Source organism: Rhinoderma darwinii, chromosome 12 (assembly GCF_050947455.1).
Source record: "Rhinoderma darwinii isolate aRhiDar2 chromosome 12, aRhiDar2.hap1, whole genome shotgun sequence".
Classification (NCBI taxonomy): domain Eukaryota; kingdom Metazoa; phylum Chordata; class Amphibia; order Anura; family Rhinodermatidae; genus Rhinoderma; species Rhinoderma darwinii.
The window spans coordinates 79,402,406-79,425,209 of record NC_134698.1 but is presented as its reverse complement, the minus strand read 5'-3'; the positions used below and the strand labels follow the sequence as shown (position 1 = coordinate 79,425,209).

Below are 22,804 nucleotides of genomic sequence, written 5' to 3'. Positions count from 1 at the left end.
AGTGACAGTCCCAGTAGAAGGTCCCAGTGCCCATACGTTGCCCCTTTACAGTATTTGTTGTGATTTTGTTGACAGCTGGAGGTCCAACTTGAAGACTCCACTGCTGAGGCCTCCAAGGAACGCAAATTGCGGGAACACAGCGACCACTTCTCCAAGCAGCTGGAAAGTGAACTGCAGGCCATGAAGGTACGAGACCCCCAATTCTGCCATAAGACGCGCTCCTAGTATGTTGTGACTGCCCCGGACAATCGCTACCCACAGCGCTGACATCACTGGACGGGGCCACAACTGACCGCTCCAAGTAACGAGTTGAATATTTACACGGCTATCTCACCGCTTTCAATGTCTCTGCTTGCTTTAAAGGGGTTGTCTCACAACAGTCATTTATGGCATACGGTTTCCATGTCTCTCGTTTACTTCTGTGGTAGTTACAGGACCCACATCGATCAGACCTTCAATATCATGTGGATTTTACCATGAGTGTTTGTTTTGAGAGAACTCCTTTAAGTGAATAGGAAAACCCATACAGACCTTATATGTCTCACAGCTGAGGGTTTGCTACAATAGTTTTCAGTCTAGACCATTTTTTGTAAGCTTAGGCTGTGTTCACATCACCGCCTGTGTTCCGTTGAGTGGATCCATCGTTTTGACGGAATCAATAGCGCAGTCGACTGGGCTATTGGTTCCGTCAAGAACAACGGAACAAAGACGGAAGCCATTAGCTAGGTGTCTGTCGCCATTGATGTCAATGGTGAGGGAAATGGAAGCTTAGGTTTCCGTTTGCGTTAAGGGGTTAACCTGACAGAAACCTCACCTCAGACGGAAGGGCAACGGTCATGTGAACAGGCCCTTAATGCATCAGCAGCACAAATCTGTCTCCTGTCCTGATAGTTTGCTACAATGTATCAGTTCAGAATTGTCTAGACCAGATGCAGTTGTAACATTTCTGAAAGGGTAACTAAATGTTCAAAAGACTTCTGACATGTCAGAAGTTTTGATCAGTGAGGGTCCGAGCACGGAGACCCCCGCCAATCGCTAAAACAAAGCGGCAGAAGCGCTGAGCCGTTTTGTCTCTGATCGGCTTTTCTTGGAAAGCCGAGCAGTTGGTGTTCAGGCTCAATACAAAGTCTATGTGTCCGTCCACCGACTGCTCGACTCTCCGAGGAAAAGCCGATCAGAAACAAAGCAGCTCAGCGCTCACCCGGGGGCTTCTGCCGCTTTGTGTTCGCGATCGGCGGGGGTCTCCATGCTCGTGTCAGAAGTTTTTTGAACGTTTAGTTACCCTTTAAGTTGTAAGGGGGCAAAACACAAGAACTGCGTGTAAATGTTACTTTTCAATACACCCGCGGCTTTACTACAGCGACCAATCTCTTGTGTTTGCTCAGTTGAAGCAGGGGGGTCGCACGCCAGGGGTCACGTTGGAGCACCAGCAGGAGCTGTCCAAAGTCAAATCCGAGCTGGAGAAGAAGATCTTGTACTACGAGGAAGAGTTACTCCGGCGAGAGACCTCCCACTCAATGGAATTAAAGAACATAAAGAAGGGGGTGCACGACTCCGAGAGCCATCAGCTCGCCCTGCAGAAGGAGATCCTCATGTTGAAGGATAAGCTGGAGAAAGCGAAACGAGAGAGGTGAGACTCGCTGGTTACCGGATGATGTGATCTACGGGACGTGGGCCGTACTGTGCCACGCGGGTGTGGTGTTATATCGCCCATTGCATGCCCGCTGTCATCTATAAACAAGCGTGGTCTGCACGAGCTCATAGATCTAGATGATGTCTGAGGGTTTTGATGCTCCTCCTTACATTGACAAAGCCAATGGTCTCCAACCTGTTGCGAAACTACAATTCCCAGCATGCCCTGACATCCCTGGGCATTCTGGAGTTGTAGTCCAGCAACAGCTGGAAAGCCAAAGGTTGGAAACCACTGGTCTGTGCCAAAAATGCAGGTTACTGGAGGGGTCCCGGCGCGTCGGGCAGTTGTTGAATGTCTTTGACCAGGCTGACCCTGGTGGGCTAGTGATGAGAGATCTGTTCACCGAGGTTTGGGTTGGCCCCCGGTGACCATAGAAGCCGATACAAGAAACTATAAAATATTTTCTCCCCTCTTTTTCAGACAAACTGAAATGGAGGAAGCTGTGGGGACTGTGAAGGAAAAGTATGAAAGAGAACGAACCATCTTACTGGAAGAGAATAAGAAGCTTTCTACAGAGACGGAGAGGGTAGGACAGACCATCAGGGGTGGTTCAAAAGCCCATTTTTAAATGCCCTGTTAGGGACTTCTGTTCAGGACTCTCCTCTATTAGCCAGAGCCAAGAGCGGCTACAAAGAGCGTCTCTCCCTCTGGAGGACCCGACACATCCATGCATTACACAGTCAGCCTATTGATTTCAATGATTCTGTAATACTTCATTTCTCCTGTGGGGGTGCTGCAGGAGAATTGAACACTTGCTGCAGCCTCCACTACAGATTACACTGATCAATGATGGCCCCAGCAGCTGGGCACCTTATCAGCTTATTCTCAAGGGACCCTTCTAACAAAAAAAAGGGGTTTGCCCTAGTGGAGAACCCCTGAAAAGGTATTCTGGTCCTGTGTGTATGATCTCGGGTGTCTCACCTACTCTAAGCGTCCTTCACCCCTGAGGTTCTTTACCAGTGGTGTGGGTTAGGGTGGGCCCCACAGTAGTTCTGCCCTTGGCTGAGGCACCTGACCTATACACCTGTACTGCTCGGAGATATTTGCTGCTGCCTGCGTTCCCGTGTTATGAGATTCAATCCTCTACCGTTTACAGCCCGGATCATAATATCCTTATTACGCACGGTTCACTACCTGCAGGGATCGGGTCATGCATTACCAGAGTTTATCTATCGTCGTCTTTATATCGGTCACTGGTGAATCGTGACGTTTTTGTGTAACTTTCTAACTCTCGTGTTTCCTTGTAACTTTTCCAGCTCTGCTCCTTTGTGGATAAACTAACCGCACAAAACAGACAAATGGAGGATGAGCTGCAAGACCTGACCACCAAGAAGGAATCCGTGGCTCACTGGGAGGCTCAGATTGCAGAGATCATCCAGTGGTATGTGGCTTTTCACCTCGTCCTATACCGTCCACTGTCCGGAGAGGAAGTGCCGCTTCCTGTACCTCAAATCTCTGTCACAGGAAGTAGCTCTCTGGCTCACACCACTGTCCGCCATGTAGCTCCTATAAGGGATCATTTCTGTCACCGGGAGCCATGCCTCCCTCTCTCAATGCTCCCTGGCAATGAGTCCCATTGAGTGAACCCTTTCATTGTACAGATACATGCTTGATTGAATCCCTGCCTGTAGATTGTGACATGTGATCTGGTATCGGTGACCAGATTCTTATTTGTCCATTAGGGATGTGTCGGTCAGAGCAGACCCCTCACCCTCATTCATCGCCTTTTAATGGTTACCCGATTTATGTAACTCTTGTTCAATGATACGAGTGAAGGAGGAAGTAGCTAACTTCTCCTCCTATTTGATTTATATCCGTGATATCTCGGATGTATTTATATGAACCCTTTTGTTTTACAGGGTAAGCGACGAAAAGGACGCCCGAGGTTATCTGCAGGCGTTGGCGTCTAAGATGACTGAGGAGCTCGAGACACTGAGAAGCTCCAGCCTGGGATCCAGAACACTGGTAAGTACAGGTATTCGTAAAAGATAAGCGTCACTGTTTATCTTGGTGACTGCTTATCCTATTAATATTAGATTGCAGCGTTGAATTTCCCCAAAATTGGAGAAAATATTGAAATCTGAAGCTTTTATTAAAATGAGTGTCAAGTATTCTGTTGTTTAAGAGGTTGTACAGGTTGGGAGCTGTTTTTTATGATCGGGGGGGGGGACGACCAAAATCCGGATTTCGCACCGATCAGCTGTTCCGACTGTCTCCGGGGGTTGGTGCCGGAAGCAGAAGGTTGCGATCACTGTAGAGCGGCTGTGCCGGGTTACTGCAGCTCTGATCCTATTGACTTGAATACTGTAGCATGGCGGCTACACAGTGATCGAGCCACCGGCAGCCGGAACAGCAGATCGGTGCGGGGTCTGGTTGTCTGACCCACACCAATCATATACTGATGACCTATCCTCTGGATAGGTCATCATTATAAGAAACCGGCTCAAACTGGACAACCCCTTTAATTCCTGCTTGAACGGGAATGATGAGTAAGAAACGACCTATCCAATCAGAACAGGGGAACGGTCTCAGCAGGGCAGAGTATTTTAGCAGAGTAATGCACTAATCTTGTGGGAGACGGGCGGTAATCTGTCCCCTCATACGATTTTCTTAGTGGGGATGCAGCTGCACGTGTCCTGCTGTGAGCAGTGGAGTCAGCAAACGAGAGGTGACAGGCTGATCGTTACATAGATAGAGGACCAGAGTACCACAGCAGCACATAGTATTTGAGGAGAGTGTACTTCCCTTGTGGCATGAGCAGTTTTATTATCTGGGGGGAATGTGGAGGGTCCACAGCTGCACAGTGTACTCGGGGACAGGATTGTGTTGATCTTGTTGGAGGTTACATAGTGGAAGGAGAAGGGTCTACAGCAGCACAGAATATTTCAGGAGAGGATTGTGCTGATCCTTCGGGAGGTTACATAGCGGAAGGTGCAGGGGCCACAGCTGCACAGAGTATTTCAGGAGAGGATTGCGCTGATCTTGTGGAAGGAGCGGGGACCACATGTAGGTTGTAATTTTTTTATTCATTTCTGGTAACTCGTTGTGTTCTGATTGTTGCTTCAGCCCGAAATGTCATTCCAGCAAGGTCTCGGCCCGTACAGTTCAGACAGGCTGGTGAGTGCCGTGGGGTCGCCCCGAGCTTTCTGCGTATCTGGTCCTCTGGTGGTGGGAATCTGTAGTCGTCTCTGCTGGATGACCGTCCCGCATGTGTCGGAACTCCTGATATCTACACACAAGTCGCACAACCTTGCGATCGTGTCTCTTAAAAGAACATTTCCCCCTGAAATCCCGGTCCTCCAGTCCTCACGCAGTTGTAAAATCTGGGAGACAAGTATGGCAACTCACAGGGCCGGTCACCCAACTTTTCCAGACTCCTGAATGGGATTTGTGCTTCGTTATTCGGTGATCCATCCACGGCTCCGGTGTATTTGCTGTTCAGGGCTCTAGTTGTAATGTCGGCCATAATCATTTCACCCAGCTTTCCCGGAAACCGATGACGATCACTCGAGGAGCTTCTGTGTTCTGGAGATTTTGTGATTTTTGGGGGAAATGATCTTTTTTAAACTTGTGATGGATTTTGAGGAATCTCCTCCGGCTGAATCTGCGACTTCTGTTTCCTCTTCTTTTCTCGGTCGCACAATCTGAAGAAACTTTTTCCTTTGTTTTTGGTGTTGGGGATGCTCTAAATTTGGTGGATGGTGATTTTATATTTCTGGTTATTCTATAAAGCCATTTTCTCTGATTATTCCACAATCTGCGGCATTAACGCGGTTTTACTGCGGCGATATACTACCGAACACGTAAATGGCGAATAATGCTCGTCAGGTGCTGTCAGGGGGAGATATGGGGTCCTGGGGGTTGAGCCCTATTCACCTAAAATGAAGACACTGCTCTCACGGCACTGCTTGGTTTTGGTTGGGCCACCTCTTGAATGGAGAAAAGCGGCTCCCCTTGATCAAGATAAGCCCTCGACCAGCCAAGACGAGAAGTAGAGATGTAAACATGTGACGGCCATTGGCCAAACGGTCGTTCAGTGGACAGAAATTACTCCGACTCCACCATTCACATGCCCTTGGCTCTGTCATGCTGTTTTAGTAGTGCTGAGGAGATAAGCGGCCAAGTATAAAACCTAATGCTATAGAAAAGTCTAAGGCAGGGCAATGCTTACAGGGGCAGGGGAGCATAAGCATTCCAGGCAAAATAGAATTTCTTGCCACCCCTGGCGCCGCTTATCTCTCCATTGCAAACGAAGCGTCAGATGGTGTAAACTACCTGGCAGTCCCCATAGACATTAGGAGGTTAACAGACTCCATCGAAATGCCCCACCCCCACCTTGTTTTCCTCCTCTGTATATAAAGTAGATCAGACTGGTGACCCGCACCAATGGACTGCAGGATGAAGACCCTCACACGTTGCCTCTGTACTGAGCCCGTTCACCCAACGCCTGGTGGGCACCAGTAATAATTATTAAACATTCACTTGTTCTTCGCAGGATCCTCTCTGGAAGGTCCGGCGCAGCCAGAAGCTGGACATGTCGGCGCGGCTGGAGCTGCAGTCCGCACTGGACGCCGAGTTACGAGCCAAACACACGGTGCAGGAGGAGCTGAGGAAAGCGAAGGACGCAAACATCTCTTTTGAAAAGTACGGAGGAGTTTTATTATTTTACTTCTATAGCTGCACGGAGACATGAGATGGGATCTTATCTACGAGTCTGACTATCCACACGTCTCCCAGGGGGAATGGGAAATTCTCTTTCCCGAGATAAGCGTCAACAGATGTGTATGGCAACCGCTTATCTCCTCTCCCATAGAAACACACGCTCGTTTGCCTCAGCAGTTGTTTTTTTTGGTTTGGCTACAAAATAAGGTTTTGTTTTTTGTTTTTACCCTTTCACTGCCAAGGACATATGTAATGTCCTGATTTTAAACACTCGCCCGCAGCTTTTTAAAACCTAGAATTTCACTTTCAAATGATACAAGGATCAAAGCTCCAGCTGCATTTTTTTGGGGCGCATGATGAAAAGTTTTACTTCCCGCTTCTGTGTCTGTGTAGGGGAGAGGGGGGAGGCGGAGCTACAAGTGAGAGCAGGAAGTGAGATCACACCCCGTCCAGCTGCCAGTGACCCCAGGAAAAGGGAGGGGGGGGGGTCAAGGGACTTCATGTTATAACCCCTCTTACCAATCTGTACTCTGATTCTCACATTTAGGGGGGGGGGTCCTGGTACAGGGGTGAGGACATGAGCAGTTGCGCATCTAGTGACAGATTGTTGGTCAGTTCTGGTGATTGTGAAGTTCTAGGAGTGCAGATAAAGGTGACCTGTGAACGCTGCACATCCTGGACTTCTTGGGTCGGACTTTTAGCATTTCTTTCCCCATATTATACTTTAATAAGTTAAAATTGCATGAAGTGAAGGCGTCCACGATTGTAAAGTTCTGGGTGGCATTTACACTGTGCCAGGTGTTTAATGTAATAAAATATGGCTGTGGGGGTATAATATGTGTGTGGGGGGGGGGTATATAATATGTATGTGTGGGGGGGGATAAAGTGTGTGGTGGGGGGGGATATAATATATGTGTGGGGGGGGGGATAAAGTGTGTGTGGGGGGGGGATAAAGTGTGTGGTGGGGGGGGATAAAGTGTGTGTGGGGGGGGGGATAAAGTGTGGTGGGGGGGGATATAATATATGTGTGGTGGGGGGGATATAATATGTGTGGTGGGGGGGGGGATAAAGTGTGTGGTGGGGGGGGGATAAAGTGTGGTGGGGGGGATATAATATATGTGTGGTGGGGGGGGATAAAGTGTGTGTGTGCGGGGGGGGGGTAAAAAGTGTCTGGTGGGGGGGTATAAAGTGTGTGGGTGTAATTTGTGTGGGGTATGTGTAATATGTAGGGGTGTAATATGTGTGGGGTATGTGTAATATGTAGGGGTGTAATATGTAGGGGTGTAATATGTAGGGGTGTAATATGTAGGGGTGTAATATGTAGGGGTGTAATATGTAGGGGTGTAATATGTAGGGGTGTAATATGTAGGGGTATGTGTAATATGTAGGGGTGTAATATGTAGGGGTGTAATATGTGTGGGGTATGTGTAATATGTGTGGGGTATGTGTAATATGTGTGGGGTATGTGTAATATGTAGGGGGTATGTGTAATATGTAGGGGTGTAATATGTAGGGGTGTAATATGTAGGGGTGTAATATGTAGGGGTGTAATATGTGTGGGGTATGTGTAATATGTAGGGGTGTAATATGTGTGGGGTATGTGTAATATGTAGGGGTGTAATATGTGTGGGGTATGTGTAATATGTGTGGGGTATGTGTAATATGTAGGGGTGTAATATGTAGGGGTGTAATATGTAGGGGTGTAATATGTAGGGGTGTAATATGTGTGGGGTATGTGTAATATGTAGGGGTGTAATATGTAGGGGTGTAATATGTGTGGGGTATGTGTAATATGTAGGGGTGTAATATGTGTGGGGTATGTGTAATATGTAGGGGTGTAATATGTGTGGGGTATGTGTAATATGTAGGGGTGTAATATGTGTGGGGTATGTGTAATATGTAGGGGTGTAATATGTGTGGGGTGTAATATGTAGGGGTGTAATATGTGTGGGGTGTAATATGTAGGGGTGTAATATGTGTGGGGTGTAATATGTAGGGGTGTAATATGTAGGGGTGTAATCTATTTCAGAATTCAGGTTTTATTTTTGTTTGTAAATGTGGCAATGATGGCGGCGGTGAAGGGGTTAAGCAGCAGCGTCTTTGTACCTGCCGGAGTGACCGCGACACACACTGTTGGATTTCTCTGTAAATTGTTTGACTCCTTGTGCAGATTAACCTTTTGTTCGTCCATAAAACTGAATTCAAAGTTCCGCTGGTTTCCTGTTGGCAGAGAGCAGTGTCGACAAGCTTGCTGACTGTTTCCAGTATCGGTCCTAATATTTTTTATTTATTTCTTTTTGTCTAGTAAACTAAAAGAGGCCGAGGTTAAAAACCAGGAGCTCCTGGAAGAAATGCAAAGTGTGAAGAAGAAGCTGGAGGAGAAAATGAGAGATGACAGCGGTCAGTTCACCTCCGGACCCTTAGGGTATTTAGGGGGGACTTGGGGTTTTCACCGCCTTCTATCTAATTCTTATTCTACTTCTGCCTTTTGCCTCAGGTCTTAAGCTTCCGGACTTCCAGGAGTCGATCTTTGAATACTTCAACACCTCCCCCCTGCCCCATGACCTGAGGGTGAGTAGATGGGCCCCGCCATAGCCCCACATCTATTCCTTCTCTACACTATTCAGACCTGAATCCAGGATCTCGCAGCTTCTGGACTTGATCTTCAGGCTCCGATTTCTATGCCCCTTGACTCTTTTTTTTTTTATTTTTTTTTGAAGAACTGAGAAAACTTCTAGAAAATGGTGGCCAAAGTAGTTTTTCCTTTTTATAGCGCCCCCCTCATCATTAACGTGTACTGCATCTTGTACATTATAATATGTTACATGAGAATGGGGTTCCCAGGTTTGTGTCAATTTAACAAAAAATTCTGCTTATTTCTAATAAACTTTGTCCTCCAATTCTTCACTTTTTCCCAGATCTGTTTGCAGTCAGTGAATGGAAACCTTCATATATAAAAACTTTTTTTTTTTTTTTTTTTTTTTTTTAATGCTGCAGCGCATTATTTTTTTGTATCAGTAGTGACAGTGACGGTAATCCTCTGTAAGCTAAACACCACAGCACAAGTCTCTGTCCTGTCCTGATAGTTTGCTACAATGTATCAGTGCAGGTTAACATGTATCAGTCTGGATTCCAGGCTGTTTAGCTCAGAGGATTGTCTAGACTAGATACAATGGAAACAAACCCTCAGCTGTGAGAATAATAGGTCGGGTTGGGATTAAAGCCCCTGCATGTAAACAAGGTTGTTTTCCTTACACTGAGAGCATGCAGAGGTCTTGAAAATGGTGAAACACAAAGTAAATTAGAAAGTTGCAGAGTTTTTTTATGTTACACTGTTTCAGTTCTGTTTACAAATAATCAGGACGCGTCTTCCTCCGTCACTGCTCTGATCCCGGCATTTTTGGGGTGCCAAGTACATATGTGATATCCCTCATATTTGTTCCCGTAAAGTGAGACCTGTCGTTGTGTTTTATATCACAGACCAGCATGATCAGTGACCACGAGATCTCGACCCCCAAACCGGACGTGTCCCCTTCACTTCTAGCTCCTTCAAGCCAAGAGCAGCCGGAGGTAATGATGTGTGCGTTATGTGAACATGAGAGGGTCTTGTATCTCTACCCGCTGATCCTCTGATGGGGGGACTTGGGTGCTCGACGATGCAATAATGTGGGGGAACCGGGCACTGAATACTGGTTTTGTCCTGTATCCTCACATTACACTGCATTTTGCCCTGCCTTAGAGGGGTGTTCTGGGGACCCCCTCGATTAACTTATGTTAAACATTAACCCCTCCTTTACTAGGGCAGATGCGCAGTCCAAGCGTGAGGATCAGAGGCCGATCACTAGTGACTATGGTCACGAGGCCGGGTCTTTTTCCCTTTAAAGTTTGATTTTGAAGATATTATATTGTTTGTTTTTATATTTATTGATGACCCCCCCCCCACACCCCAAGAAATTGTTGCTGAGTGAAGCCTTTTAATAAACGTGTCTCTTCATGCAGGAGGTGATAAGATCTCAACCTCGGACGCCGCCGGCTCCATCCCAATCATTTACACCGATGTCCATTTCTGCTCCAAAGGTTCGTCCTCCAGTCAAAATCACTTATTTTCTTTGGTTACTGATGAGAATCCGTCATTTGAACTCCCTGACCGCTGTATTGAATTCTGGGACATGTGATTTTTCTTCCGCATAGACTACTGTAAAGTGACTGGTATAAACACTACATCTCCCAGAATGCAGTTCGGCAGAATGATCAGGAGTGGAGGCAGACTTCTTTAGCTTATTAGTTCCTTGTCCTGCTGCGGGGGACATTATTTGTGTACCTGTCAGTATTGGGGGTTTATTCTCGTCCCAGCGCTCGCTGACCTCTTGTATGAAATCCGCTGATCGCACATTTCTTCATCTCCTGATGTTCTGACACAATGTCCTCGCCCACTATCAAGGGACCGATATTGTGTGACGGGGGAGGGGGGAGTTCCTGCTCCTCTGTGGAGTCAGCGCGGCCTCGTCCAGGAAGTCGGACATTTCCTATAAATTTGCCGGGGGGGGGGGGGGGCAGTCCTGTCTCCGTTTCCCAGGATTATTCTAGAATCTTGCCAATCCAGTTCATCAATGTTGCGGCGTTTATTACGGCTCCGGCTATAGATGCGGATAAGATCACTCGCGTATATTAGGGAATCGCCGCACATGCAGTTTCCTAGGATGTATCTGCATTATTGAAATCACTGACGCTGCAGCAATAATTAAAGGAACACTCCGGGCAAAACCGATACCGTGTGTCATGCCTGCTGAGGGGGCGGGGCATGACCGGGACTTAATGAACACTGAAGCGAGATCTGTGTCATGCTCCGCCCCCTCAGGCCCGGCACGAGGCATGACACACGGCATCAGTTTTGTCCACTTTCCGTCAGCTTTTGATCAGGATTTCCTGATCATCCGGAATCCAGAAATCTAACCTTGTGGTGTGGGCGGCTCCTGAAGATAATGGTGACGTCCCCTGTCACTACACGGGTTTGTTGGTGGCTCCGCACTGGTACTAGAGCCCCAGCACATGCGTTGGGAGCCTCATCATCATCATCAGCAGCAGGAAAACGCACAAAACACGAGTCTAGAACAGAGTTTTAATGGCGTTGCACTAATCTTCTGGATTTTTTTCTCCTCCTCAGCCCAAGGCTCATCAGCTTACAATAAAGTCTTTCACGAGCCCCACGCAATGTTCCCACTGCACGTCCCTCATGGTCGGATTAGTACGACAAGGCTTCTCCTGCGAAGGTCGGTGCAGCTCCTTATTATACAAGATGCTAATGAACGTTTTGCTGTGTTAAAGGGGTGATCTCTGGGCGATACAGACGCAGCAGAGCTCGGCTGTTTCCCTACTCCCGGCTACTTGTCCGCCATCTCGGCTGTTTCCCTACTCCCGGCCACCTTGTCAGCCAGCGGCCGGAGAGAAGCGGCACAAGGTGGGACCCGCATCTATAGGACACTTATGGCACATCCTGTGGATATGCCATAAATGTCTGAAGACCGAATACCCTTTTAAGGCGTAACTAAAAAAATGTAAACATTTGACATTTCAGAAGTTTTGATCGGCCGAGCACTGAGACCCCCACTGATGCTCGGGTGATCGCTGTGCCGCTTAGTTTCGGATGGTCTTTCCTTGGAAAACCGAGCGAGCGGTGTATGGACTCCATAGACTCTATTGATTCCGTACAGTTGATCAGAAACTAAGCGACACCGCGCTCACCCGACCACTTCTGGCGTTTCGTTTTAGGGATCGGTGGGGGTCTCTGTGCTCGGACCCCCACCGATTAAAACTTCTGACGTCACTATGAAATGGCAAGAGTTTAAAAATAAGTTACGTTGCCCTTTAAGGGTATGTTCACACGGCAGCCTCCGTTACGTCTGAAATTACGGCGCTGTTTTCATTTGAAAACCGCTCCGTCATTTCAGCCGTCATGGCATGTTGAGGCGCTTTTTCGCTGCGTCCATTACGGACGTAAATGGAGTTGAGTTTCCATGGAAAACGGCTCCATTTACGTCTGAAGAAGTGACAGGCACTTCTTTGACGCGGGCGTCTTTTTTTAGGCCCTGCCTTTTGACAGCGGCGCGTAAAAAAAATGACCGTCGGAACAGAACATCGTAAGATGTTTGCCGGCGCTTTGGAGCCGCTATTTCGGACGTAATTCGGGGCTAAAACGCCCGAATTACGTCCGTAAATAGTGTGTGTGAACCCAGCCAAAGGCTGCATTCACATATGCGTATAAGGCTCCGAGGTACGCAGCTCTATTCTTGCAGTCAAAATGATGGAAACCACAACGGACCCCCATTGTACGTCATCCTGGGATCCGTCGTACATGACGCTGTGTTACTAGCACTGCTTCATGGCTTAAATTGTGCGCCGCTCTATCATGTCCTGCACTAAACCTAACACCACGAGGCAAAACAAAGCTGGTGCAAAGGAAATGTCGAGGGGTTGCCCAAAGTAACCAATCAGATCCGGCCTCTCATTTTTCAGAAAATGAAAGCAGCGACCTGAGTGGTTGCCGTTGGCAACTACTCCACCTTTTACTTTGCCCAGTTTTGATACATTTTCCCCAATGTATACGTTTTTCTGGAGTGTTCCTTTAAATTACCTAACCAGAGTTCACGGTTTTGTGTGTTTTTCTTCACCGTACATAGTTTGTCCGTTCGCTTGTCACGTGTCCTGTAAGGACCTCTCTCCACAAGTGTGTCCGATTCCAGCTGAACAATCTAAAAGACCTCTCGGGGTGGACGTGCAGCGCGGTATCGGGACCGCCTATAAGGGCTACGTCAGGGTAAGTGCTCATCTTAAAGGAACAGCGCACAATTTTATTTCTATAATTTCATACGGTTTCAGCATATCATGAATGTAAATGCATCCATGTAACCATCGGATCATGTATTTCACCGCTCCTTATTATCTTCGACATTGCAACTTCAAATCAGAGCTACGCTTTATTAATGGAAAGTCTGCACCCCCCTCATTAGGCCAATGGGGTCCCATATATTTCAGCTTTTTGTTTGATATACCTTTTGACAGATTCCAAAGCCAACGGGCGTGAAGAAAGGCTGGCAGAGGGCGTACGCCATGGTGTGCGACTGTAAGCTCTTTCTGTATGACGTAGCAGAAGGGAAGTCGACTCAGCCCGGAGTGATGGCGAGCCAAGTGGTGGACCTCAGGTGTGTGATGAGCCTCATTTCTTGTATGGCTGTCGTCTTCCGGTCAGTAGTTGTCTTCACTGGGGTGACACACAGCCTCTTCCCTGACTGTAATGGCTGATAACAGGGAACAATAGATTGCAGTCAATTACACAGTAAATGTAAAAGACTTTTATGGGTAGTGTCTCTTTAAGAGCAGCCATCATCTCTACAGTGTGCATGCGATCAAACCGCAAATGACTGTGTGGTATATTTAACCCCCGCCTGCCTGCTATCACTGTATGAGAACTCTACAGATTGTCTGACCCCCCCCCCATCCTCCTCCCGCAGACTAATTTTCCATGTTTTGTTTGCTTTTAATCAGAGACGAAGAATTTTCCGTGAGTTCGGTCTTGGCATCGGATGTGATTCACGCCACCCGCAAGGACATTCCCTGCATATTTAGGGTACGTGACTTATGGACCTTTCTTTCGATAACGCGTGTTTGGTGACTTGATTGAAAAAAAAAGGTTAATTTTTAATTCTATTAGTTCTGGTGTTCGCTGGCAGGAAGGCTCGGGGCGGGCGAGGTCGGAATGATTGAAGGGTGATTAGAGGAGGTATTATCAGTGGTGTATGGGGTCATGAATGAAATGTGTGCAATGTATGAGCCGGCCCCCCAGAGTACAGTTGGTTGGGGGGGGGGGGATCCCCCTACTGGAGGAACTAATCACCAACCAATCATTATCCATGCAGCAGAATTGCAACGGTATATGGCACTGACCATCCCGGGTCCTCCAAAGCAAGAGCTACTTTTTTTTTTTTTTTGTTTGTTTTTTTAACCCAAATCGGTTTCCATATGTTGTGCTGATTAATTTCTTAATATACCTATATGGTCAGAGCTCAGTTTTTCTGATACAAAACTCAAACTATTCCATAGTTACATAATAAAATTCTAGCTTCCTGCAGCCACCACTAGGGGGAGCCTACTGTATACTGTTGTTATTGACTTCGATGTATGAGCAGTATGCAGTGAGCTCCACCTAGTGGTGACTGCAGGAAGCTAGAGTTTTATCCTGTAACTAGTCTAATCAGGGGGTTTGGAGCTCTGTTTTAAGAAAAATGAAGCTCTGATCACTTTGAAGGAATATTAAGAAGTTAATCAGCAGCGAATTTTGGACCTATAAACGATAATGGGTTAAAAGGTGAGAATTCACTTTTTAAATTGTAGTGACAATTGGAGGGATTGTAGGGTCAACCAGCAGAATTGTGGATGCAGCTCTAGGCTGTGAGATCTGTCATTACCAAGCAGCAGTTGAGTAGTTCTGTTCACAGCTGAGTAGTCCTGCTCACAGCTGAGTAGTCCTGCTCACAGCTGAGTAGTCCTGCTCACAGCTGAGTCTTTGCTACAGTTGCATCCAGTCTAGGCAATCCTTTGGTAAAATGTATCAGTCTGGAGTGGACTGTGTAGCTCACAGAGCATGGTCTAAACTGGATACAATTGTAACAAATCCTCAGCGGCAAGAAGTATTGGATCTTTACAGGTGTTTCCATTCACTGACAATCCTGTGTGCTTTCTTTTCCTATACAGGTAACCGCCTCCCTTCTGGGTGCGCCTTCCAGGACTACAACTTCTCTGCTCATCCTCACAGAGAGCGAGACGGAGAAGAGGAAGTGGGTTGGGATCCTGGAAGGTCTGCAGTCCATCCTACAGAAGAACAACCTAAGGAACCAGGTGGTCCACTGCCCGCAGGAGGCGTATGACAGCACGCTGCCGCTCATTAAAACCATAGTGACTGCCGCTATTATAGGTATGTGGGAGCAAACGCCTGCCGCAATATAAGGTACAACCCTAAAGTTACCGTCCTGCCCAATGAGGGCTCCTGACTATTCCTGGCTTGAAATGTCACTGTCATTGATAGGTCAGATCGGCAGATGTGTGGTCAGTATTATGTAATTGCAGTGGTCTGGCTGTCCTGGAATTCAATACTGTCCAGATTAATAATGTTATGTACTACTTAAAGGGGTATTCCATCAACAAAACATTTAGCACCTATCCACTGGATAGGTGATGAATGTCAGGTGTGGTTCCGTCTACTAGGTTCCCAAAAATTGCTAGAACATGGCACCCCAGTCCACCATAACTCCCCTCCCACACAACCGCGGTGAGGAGGAGATTGTAAGGAGCGGCGGCCGAGCGTTCACGCTGCTGCTCACGCTGCTGCTCAATATCCCTTAATGGGAGTTACAGAAACAGCCGAGTTATTGAGAATTATTAATGGAAAATAGACCTTGGAATTAACCGTGTGTTTTCTTGCTCAGATCGGGACCGGATAGCTGTCGGCACGGAAGAAGGACTGTATGTCATAGAGGTCACCAGAGATGGTAAGTGTTAAAGTGTATGTTCTCCTTTAAATGCCATTTTCCACTTTACACATAGAAATAACCTTCATAAAATGTCAAGTACATTGTCTTAACTAAGTTGAAACTTGTATTCTACTCCAGAGCTACGTTCATAAGTCTGCAGCCTTCGGAGCTGAAATCTCCCAGCATTCCCTGCTTGCTCAGTGTCTATATAGCTTGCTCCCGTCATTTTCATTCTGGGAAGCGTTGTCTTTAGAGCAGGTTCTGTACAGTAATCTGATGTAAGGTAAAGTAACTGCATTACAGAAGGTCAGCTAAGCAGTTAGAACTGTGTACAAGCTTGCTGACGGTTTCCAACAACAATCAGCAGATTTGTGATCGCAGCTCTGGCTACACTGGTGGCTGATGTGTGACTTAGTTCAATTCTCTTTTATTAGTAGCGTCCCCCTATGATAAGATAACTGGGTGTAAGCTGCTAGGACCCCCTGTAGTCTGTGGGGGAAACTGTAGCAGGTGTTGAATTTCCCTGCAGCGCCACCACAGGCGGAAAGAAGCATTACATAGTTTCCATTGAAGTGCTACTTTCTGAGTGCGTAGCGAGAAAGAGGTAGTAGATGTAGGTCCTGAATGGGACACCCCCCTCCCCCCCCCCTCAACGGAGAATTCCCTAATGGGGTATTTGGAGATGTTTTATTAAGTCAGACACCCCCTTTAACATTGCGTCCTGTTCTCACAGTGATCGTCCGCGCAGCAGATTGTAAGAAGGTTTATCAGATTGAATTGGCCCCAAAGGAGAAGATCGTCGTCCTCGTCTGTGGCCGAAACCATCACGTCCACCTGGTCCCCTGGTCTTCCCTTGACGGGTCTGAGGGCAGTCTGGACATCAAACTTCCGGAGACCAAATGCTGCCAGTGCATCACCATGGGAACGCTGAGGAAATCGCCCACGTCCTGTTTGTTTGTTGCCGTCAAGCGTCAGATCCTTTGCTATGAGATACAGAGAACTAAACCATTTCATAAGAAGTTCGGTGAGACCTCGGCCCCCGGGAGCGTGCAGTGGATGGCCGTGTTCAAGGACAAGCTGTGTGTGGGTTATCAGTCGGGATTCTCCCTGTTGAACATCCTCGGAGATGGACCGCTTATAAACCTTGTCAGCCCTATTGACCCCTCCCTGGCGTTCCTGTCCCAGCAGCCTGTAGATGCAATGTGTGCAGTGGACCTTGGTAACGATGAATACTTGCTCTGCTTCAGTCAGATGGGAGTTTATGTGGATTCACAAGGTCGGAGAACGCGATTACAAGAGCTTATGTGGCCGACCGCTCCCGTTACCTGCAGTAAGTAGAAACCTGGGGACTCCGGTAGAGAAAAAAAAAAACCCTGCATCAGCCACTAGGGGGAGCTGAGGAGCTTCAGATTTATACAGCGCCTATTGAACTCAATAATACATTTTGTCTTCAGTAAGCTCCTGAGCTCCCCCTGGTGGCGGCTACTGGTCCCACTTACTGGTTTAACGACCCTCGCTTTGCATTATTTGATCACATTTTAATTATTGATTCACTGCACATAATGGAACAGTGGAATTGTTGCCCAAGACAACCGATCAGATCAGGATCGCATTGTGTAACTAGTATATGATGACGCAGTGATCTGAGCCGTCTCCGGGCAGCACCTCCAGTTTTCATTAAGAAGATTCACTCCATTTGCACAAACATTCCACAACCAGTAATGTGAACGTTACCAAGCAAATCCGTAATTGATTTGACGCCGCATGTTCCTACTGCGTGTTACTGAGCGATGCAGCCTCATCCGTGTTTATCTCTGCTACATCTATACGGTGAAGCTTCAGTGTTGGAGCCACTTTAAAGGGCCACTTATAACACTGCTGCACTATTATAAGAGGAGCGGCAGTCACAAATATGGATGTAAAGGGCTCCAGCTATGGCCATAACGTAGTGATCATGGAGGGCAGAGCGGTTACTCTTTCCATTGATGAACACTACAGTCCGCCTCTCCCCAGAGAGAAATGGCTGATAACAGGGAACAATCGATTGTATTAAACTGCATCGCTAATTTTTTTAAAGCTAGACCCACACGGCCTGATATCTACTCAGTCTGTTAATATGGGGCGCAAACCTGCACTTGTGACCCCCTGCTTATTATCATCGCTGCGTGTGACCGCTCCAGCCAATCGTTGAGCATCTTGGTGATTATCGAGGGGGCAAATGAGTGGCCGCCGTCCTCGTGGAGGAAACGTCATTACACGGTGATAAGAAACCGGCGACACTGGTGACCAGCAGCGTAGGAATTTTGAAGGCAAATATATTAAAAAGTCCCAGACCCCCCCCCCCCCAGGGATAATAGTATAAAAACTGGTGGAAGTATAAATCCTCCGCTACAAAACAGGACCTCCTACATCTGTGTTGCTCCGACTTCCAGGATTCTAAAAATGAATCCGTATATTGTAGAAGTAAGAATGAATAGGAGAATTAATGACACTATATTATCTGCAGGAGCCCCGAGGGGAAGTAAATGCCCCCCTCCGCTTCCCAGCCTATAGTGCGGGTCACAACAAGTCCCAAGTTATAAAAAATGGAGGCAAGAACAAGTGATGGGGCAGCCCCCACCCCCAAAAAATACCTTCTGTAATAAACTTTTTTTGACTTTTGTCCCCCTCCCCCAGGTTGTAGCCCATCATATGTGACCGTCTACAGCGATTACGGCATTGATGTGTTTGACGTCCACTCTATGGAGTGGGTGCAGACGATCGGGCTGAGGAGGGTGAGTGTTACTCCCAGTAACTCCCGTCCCACCATCTGCTTTGGTTTTATGTATTTTTTCACGGTTTTTGCCTCCTCTATTTGACAGATCAAGCCATTAAATGTGGACGGAACCCTCAACCTGTTGTACTCCGAGCCGCCGCGTCTCCTGTATTTCCAGAGCACGTATTCAGGTTGGTTGTTTCAGACCTACGGCCCATTGAGAACCCTACACCCTGGTGCACTCACAGTACTAAATAAGCAAAGACGCATCTCATACGAAGATCTGGAAACAGCAGCTAACCTGCTTGTTGATTGTTTCCAAAATCATGGGAAACACTTTGGTTTTAATCTGTAAACTAAAAAAAATTGTGAAAACGGCAGAAAATGTCATTGACTACATATTATGATGGATTTTACGTTTTCATAAAGGGGGTGCCAATGTGGGATGGAAGAAGGAGCTTCATTTTATTGGGGACTGCCAGAAGGTCCCCTATCCTGTTTGCATGCAGGAATATTAAGGGCTTTGTCCTGTCCTTTTTTTTTAAAGGGGTTTTCCACTACCGGACGACTGATGACCTATACACCAGATATGATCTCTTGGGGTCCGACAGCCGGACCCCACACCGATCAGCTGCTTCGGTGGCCTGCGGGCCCCGAGTGTCATTGCACAGTGCATTATACGGAGCCAGAATCCGTTACGTCTGTACATAGCATAGCGGCCGTGCTGCCGAATTGCTCCTGTTCACTTGAAAACTGCAGCTCAGCCGCTATTCCGTGACCAGAGCCACCTGCTTATAGACGTCTGGTGCCCGGTGGCAGCCGGAGCGGCTGATTGGTGTGGGGTCCAGTTGTCAGACCCCCACAGATCATATACTTGTAACCTATCCTGTGGATAGGTCATCAGTTGTCCGGTAGTGGACAACGCCTTTAAATAAAGCTTTCCTATTGTATAACAAATATTTTTGTTTTAAGATAAAAAAAATAATCACGGGTGTAAATTTGTTCCGATACACTGTAACAAGGCCTTCACCTGTGTAGCAGAACGTGCACCGTTTTTTTTATATGCCAGATACTGACTTTCATGTAGGACCACCGTGAGGGGGTGTAAGGGAGAGGGGTCCGGTTTGCCTGTGTTGTGACACTTGCATTGGTTAAAGCTTTTCCTGATCTAGAAGTCCTCACCGAATTGACTGGTTCTTGCTTTTGTCCCCTCTTTTAGAAGGAGCGGTCCTCGCAGTCCCGGAGACCTCCGATAATAGTAAGAAGCAGATGGTAAGAACCAGGAGTAAGCGGAGATTCGTGTTTAAAGTCCCGGAAGAAGAGCGATTGCAGCAACGCAGGTATCAGCCGTTTCTTTGGGGGTTTATCATCTGATGGTCATGTCCGATACTAACAATCCCCCCTTATATTGTAGGGAGATGCTCCGAGATCCTGAACTAAGGTCCAAGATGATCTCAAACCCAACCAATTTCAACCACGTGGCGCATATGGGTCCCGGAGATGGGATGCAAGTGCTGATGGATCTCCCTCTGGTAAAAAAAAATCACTGCCAAATTCTTATAGAGTTCGTCTTTCTATACTCCAATCACATCCAGTGCTGCATTCACAATTATTGTAGAGGATGTTGCGTTTTGACCCACCATGAGTGCTCTGCACGGACGCTGAACCAGCAGGGAGCTGCGCGGACAAAGCACAGGGCTGTATTTTGATTACAGCTCTGGGTGTGACTAGAGTATAAGACCTAATGTAACCCAAAAACAGCCAAGCAGCATTAAATATGGACGTCAAAGTATAAAATCATGCTGAACGGCGACCCTGCTCTTCTCACGTTCTCTTGTTTCCTATGAACACGACAGAATGAATGTCCTCCCTTACCGTGCTCTCGAAACTCTCTCCTGATCTCAACTCCTGGAAACTTTGAGCACGTCTATCACATGAACCCTGTCTCGGCAAACGTCTATCTGCAGAGCGAGCTTAGCTCTCTGTCCTCTTCCTCCTCTTCTCCCTCTTTACCAAGGGTAGGGGTAAAGCTTTTTGTAGAAATGGCCGCAGCGCACCCACGTCCCGGCCGGACTGAAATGCCACAACTAACCAGTCGCTGGATTTATTTCCGGTTTTCTGCTTTGTCTTTTTAATAAAACTAAAAGCCGCATGACGTGTTCTTGAGTAATCCCGTGCTGCATCCCACCCTGACCCCTTTAAGGGCGCTGGGAGTGGCGGCCATCCTGCCCGGCTTAGTAGAGGACGTGTTGGCCAGGACAGGATGCCGTTAATGAGAATCGGGCCCAAACATCAGCAGCGTCTGAAGGGCGCCCTAGTGGATACAATGGGAATTTTTTTTTTTTTTTTTTTTTTAAGACGTTTCTCCTTTAAGGCTTTAAGCTCATTGCATTCATGGCTCCGCCCCTCTCCCCTTTTACATGCTGGCACCATTGCCACCACTTGGGTAGTTCCTACGTGCGGTATATACATCAGTATATTCCGTATACACATCATGCTGCTTTTAGATTAATAATTGATGGTTTCTGAGGCTTTAACCTTTCGTTTGCCATCACCTTGTGCTATAGTAAAATTCCTTTAATTCAACGTTCTCCAGATCTGGTAAGTGCTGCATTATTGGATTGTCTGGATTATCAGTTGGTCATAGAAAAAGTAAACAGGACCTCCAGGCAGAGCCCAAAATAAGAGGTTTACATAAAAAAAATAAAAATCTGGTCTCATCATTCGATCGCTCTGCTCTGGACGATCAGACGCTGGATCAAAGGAATTTTACTGTACAGAATTTCTATTCTTTAACGTCTAACCACCTCAGCACTGCTGCTCTAATCCTATGAGTTGTAGTGAATGATTATAGACTACAGGGGGTGCTGCTAGTGAGAGGGTATTATACTAAGTTCAGCGCCTCCGTAACACTGTGTCAGGCTGTAGCATCTTACATGGATTTCTATGTAAGGACTTACATCTTGAGAGCAGCGTGCGAGTAGTCTGAGCCTCCCACTAGAGGTGGTACTGCCCCTTTAAAAGAGTTACCTGTACTACAAGGTTCATGATCTACATTGACGACGATTTCTTCTCCACAGACCGTCATGCCGTCAGCGCAAGAAGAAAACCCTCGGGAAAAATCCCGTCCACCCTCCACCAACCTGGCCCGACAGCAGCAGTTAAGAAGCAGGTCCTACATCTCCTGGCCGTCTTCAGGTAGGGGAGTCACCGTTCACTGCCCCCTCCTGCTCCATCCAAGAACTACAACTCCTAGGCCAAATTATATTATACAAGGTCCAATCTACAGGGAGAAGAAAAAAATCCCGACCTGTACAAGAAACGTTCTGTAGCGTGGAAACCGTTCTCTGCGCTCTCGCTGTCCATAGACGTTGCGTGGCTGCGGGCTAAACTACCGTTCCGACAACTTCTTTATGGCTATGCACATTTAGCGGTTATGCTTATAGAAAGGATAAGCGGTGTCAAGAACTGCAGTTCTCCATGGGAAACAAATCCAACCGTTGTTTCCCCCAATGGTAGATGTTGGGAGACTATCTGTTCCCTATACACATTAGATTATCTGTAGGACCTACCTATATATATGGCCGGCCGTGGCTATATACAGAATCGTCAGTAACTTGAGATGCATTTGCCCCTCAGGTACCGGCGATTCATCACGGAGTATATCAGACGCTGATCAAGACCTGGAAAGAGAGGTAAGACATCCCTCCAAGTGTTTCTAGAGGCGGCAGCATCCCCTGGTCTAATGTTACAGTCCGAGGAGGGCAGCAATCAACACTGTACATGGGGCTGAACTAGATTTCCCATAATGCACTTCCCATTGCATTTTATTTTGCAATTGAATGTCATAATAATAGGTCCTCTACAGCCACCACTAGGGGGAGCTCACTGAAGACTGATTCATGCAGCTCACTAGGAGCTGTAGAAATCTGTATGCAGTGAGCTCCCCCTAGTGGCAGAATTTTATCATGTAACTATGGCTGAGTGAAGGGAAGCCGGGGATTTGGAGACCTATATATATATATATATATATATATATTTTCATCCGCACAGATTTTGGGGCCTATTAAATAGTTCAGAGATTGAAATATAAAATATTTAAAGGGACCGCAGCACTTCAATTCAACATACGATTTCCCGTGCTCTATCGGAGACGTTTTTGCAGCTGCG

At 47.1% G+C, this 22,804-nt stretch overlaps 2 protein-coding genes across 4 annotated transcripts in view; one reads left to right on the top strand and one right to left on the bottom strand.

The window, feature by feature from the left end:
* Positions 1 to 22,804, top strand: part of CDC42BPB (CDC42 binding protein kinase beta) — a 63,635-nt gene that overhangs the window by 37,803 nt on the left and 3,028 nt on the right. Inside the window, exons 14-37 of one of the 2 annotated variants that reach the window (XM_075844263.1) lie at positions 76 to 186; positions 1,386 to 1,630; positions 2,114 to 2,219; positions 2,950 to 3,074; positions 3,553 to 3,658; positions 4,760 to 4,810; positions 6,189 to 6,337; positions 8,661 to 8,755; positions 8,853 to 8,926; positions 9,836 to 9,925; positions 10,355 to 10,432; positions 11,520 to 11,625; positions 13,033 to 13,169; positions 13,415 to 13,554; positions 13,898 to 13,979; positions 15,104 to 15,323; positions 15,835 to 15,897; positions 16,613 to 17,209; positions 18,556 to 18,653; positions 18,741 to 18,825; positions 19,854 to 19,974; positions 20,049 to 20,166; positions 21,715 to 21,832; positions 22,274 to 22,329. In XM_075844263.1, the coding sequence (XP_075700378.1) occupies positions 76 to 186; positions 1,386 to 1,630; positions 2,114 to 2,219; positions 2,950 to 3,074; positions 3,553 to 3,658; positions 4,760 to 4,810; positions 6,189 to 6,337; positions 8,661 to 8,755; positions 8,853 to 8,926; positions 9,836 to 9,925; positions 10,355 to 10,432; positions 11,520 to 11,625; positions 13,033 to 13,169; positions 13,415 to 13,554; positions 13,898 to 13,979; positions 15,104 to 15,323; positions 15,835 to 15,897; positions 16,613 to 17,209; positions 18,556 to 18,653; positions 18,741 to 18,825; positions 19,854 to 19,974; positions 20,049 to 20,166; positions 21,715 to 21,832; positions 22,274 to 22,329 (3,171 nt within the window). The remainder of the gene's footprint in view (positions 1 to 75; positions 187 to 1,385; positions 1,631 to 2,113; positions 2,220 to 2,949; positions 3,075 to 3,552; positions 3,659 to 4,759; positions 4,811 to 6,188; positions 6,338 to 8,660; positions 8,756 to 8,852; positions 8,927 to 9,835; positions 9,926 to 10,354; positions 10,433 to 11,519; positions 11,626 to 13,032; positions 13,170 to 13,414; positions 13,555 to 13,897; positions 13,980 to 15,103; positions 15,324 to 15,834; positions 15,898 to 16,612; positions 17,210 to 18,555; positions 18,654 to 18,740; positions 18,826 to 19,853; positions 19,975 to 20,048; positions 20,167 to 21,714; positions 21,833 to 22,273; positions 22,330 to 22,804) is intronic. The other variant, XM_075844264.1, reaches the window with a different exon arrangement.
* AMN (amnion associated transmembrane protein) overlaps positions 13,169 to 22,804 on the bottom strand; it is a 71,408-nt gene continuing 61,772 nt past the window's right edge. For both annotated transcript variants that reach the window (XM_075844265.1, XM_075844266.1), the window contains exon 16: positions 13,169 to 13,650. The gene's annotated coding sequence lies outside the window, so the exon portion shown is untranslated. The remainder of the gene's footprint in view (positions 13,651 to 22,804) is intronic.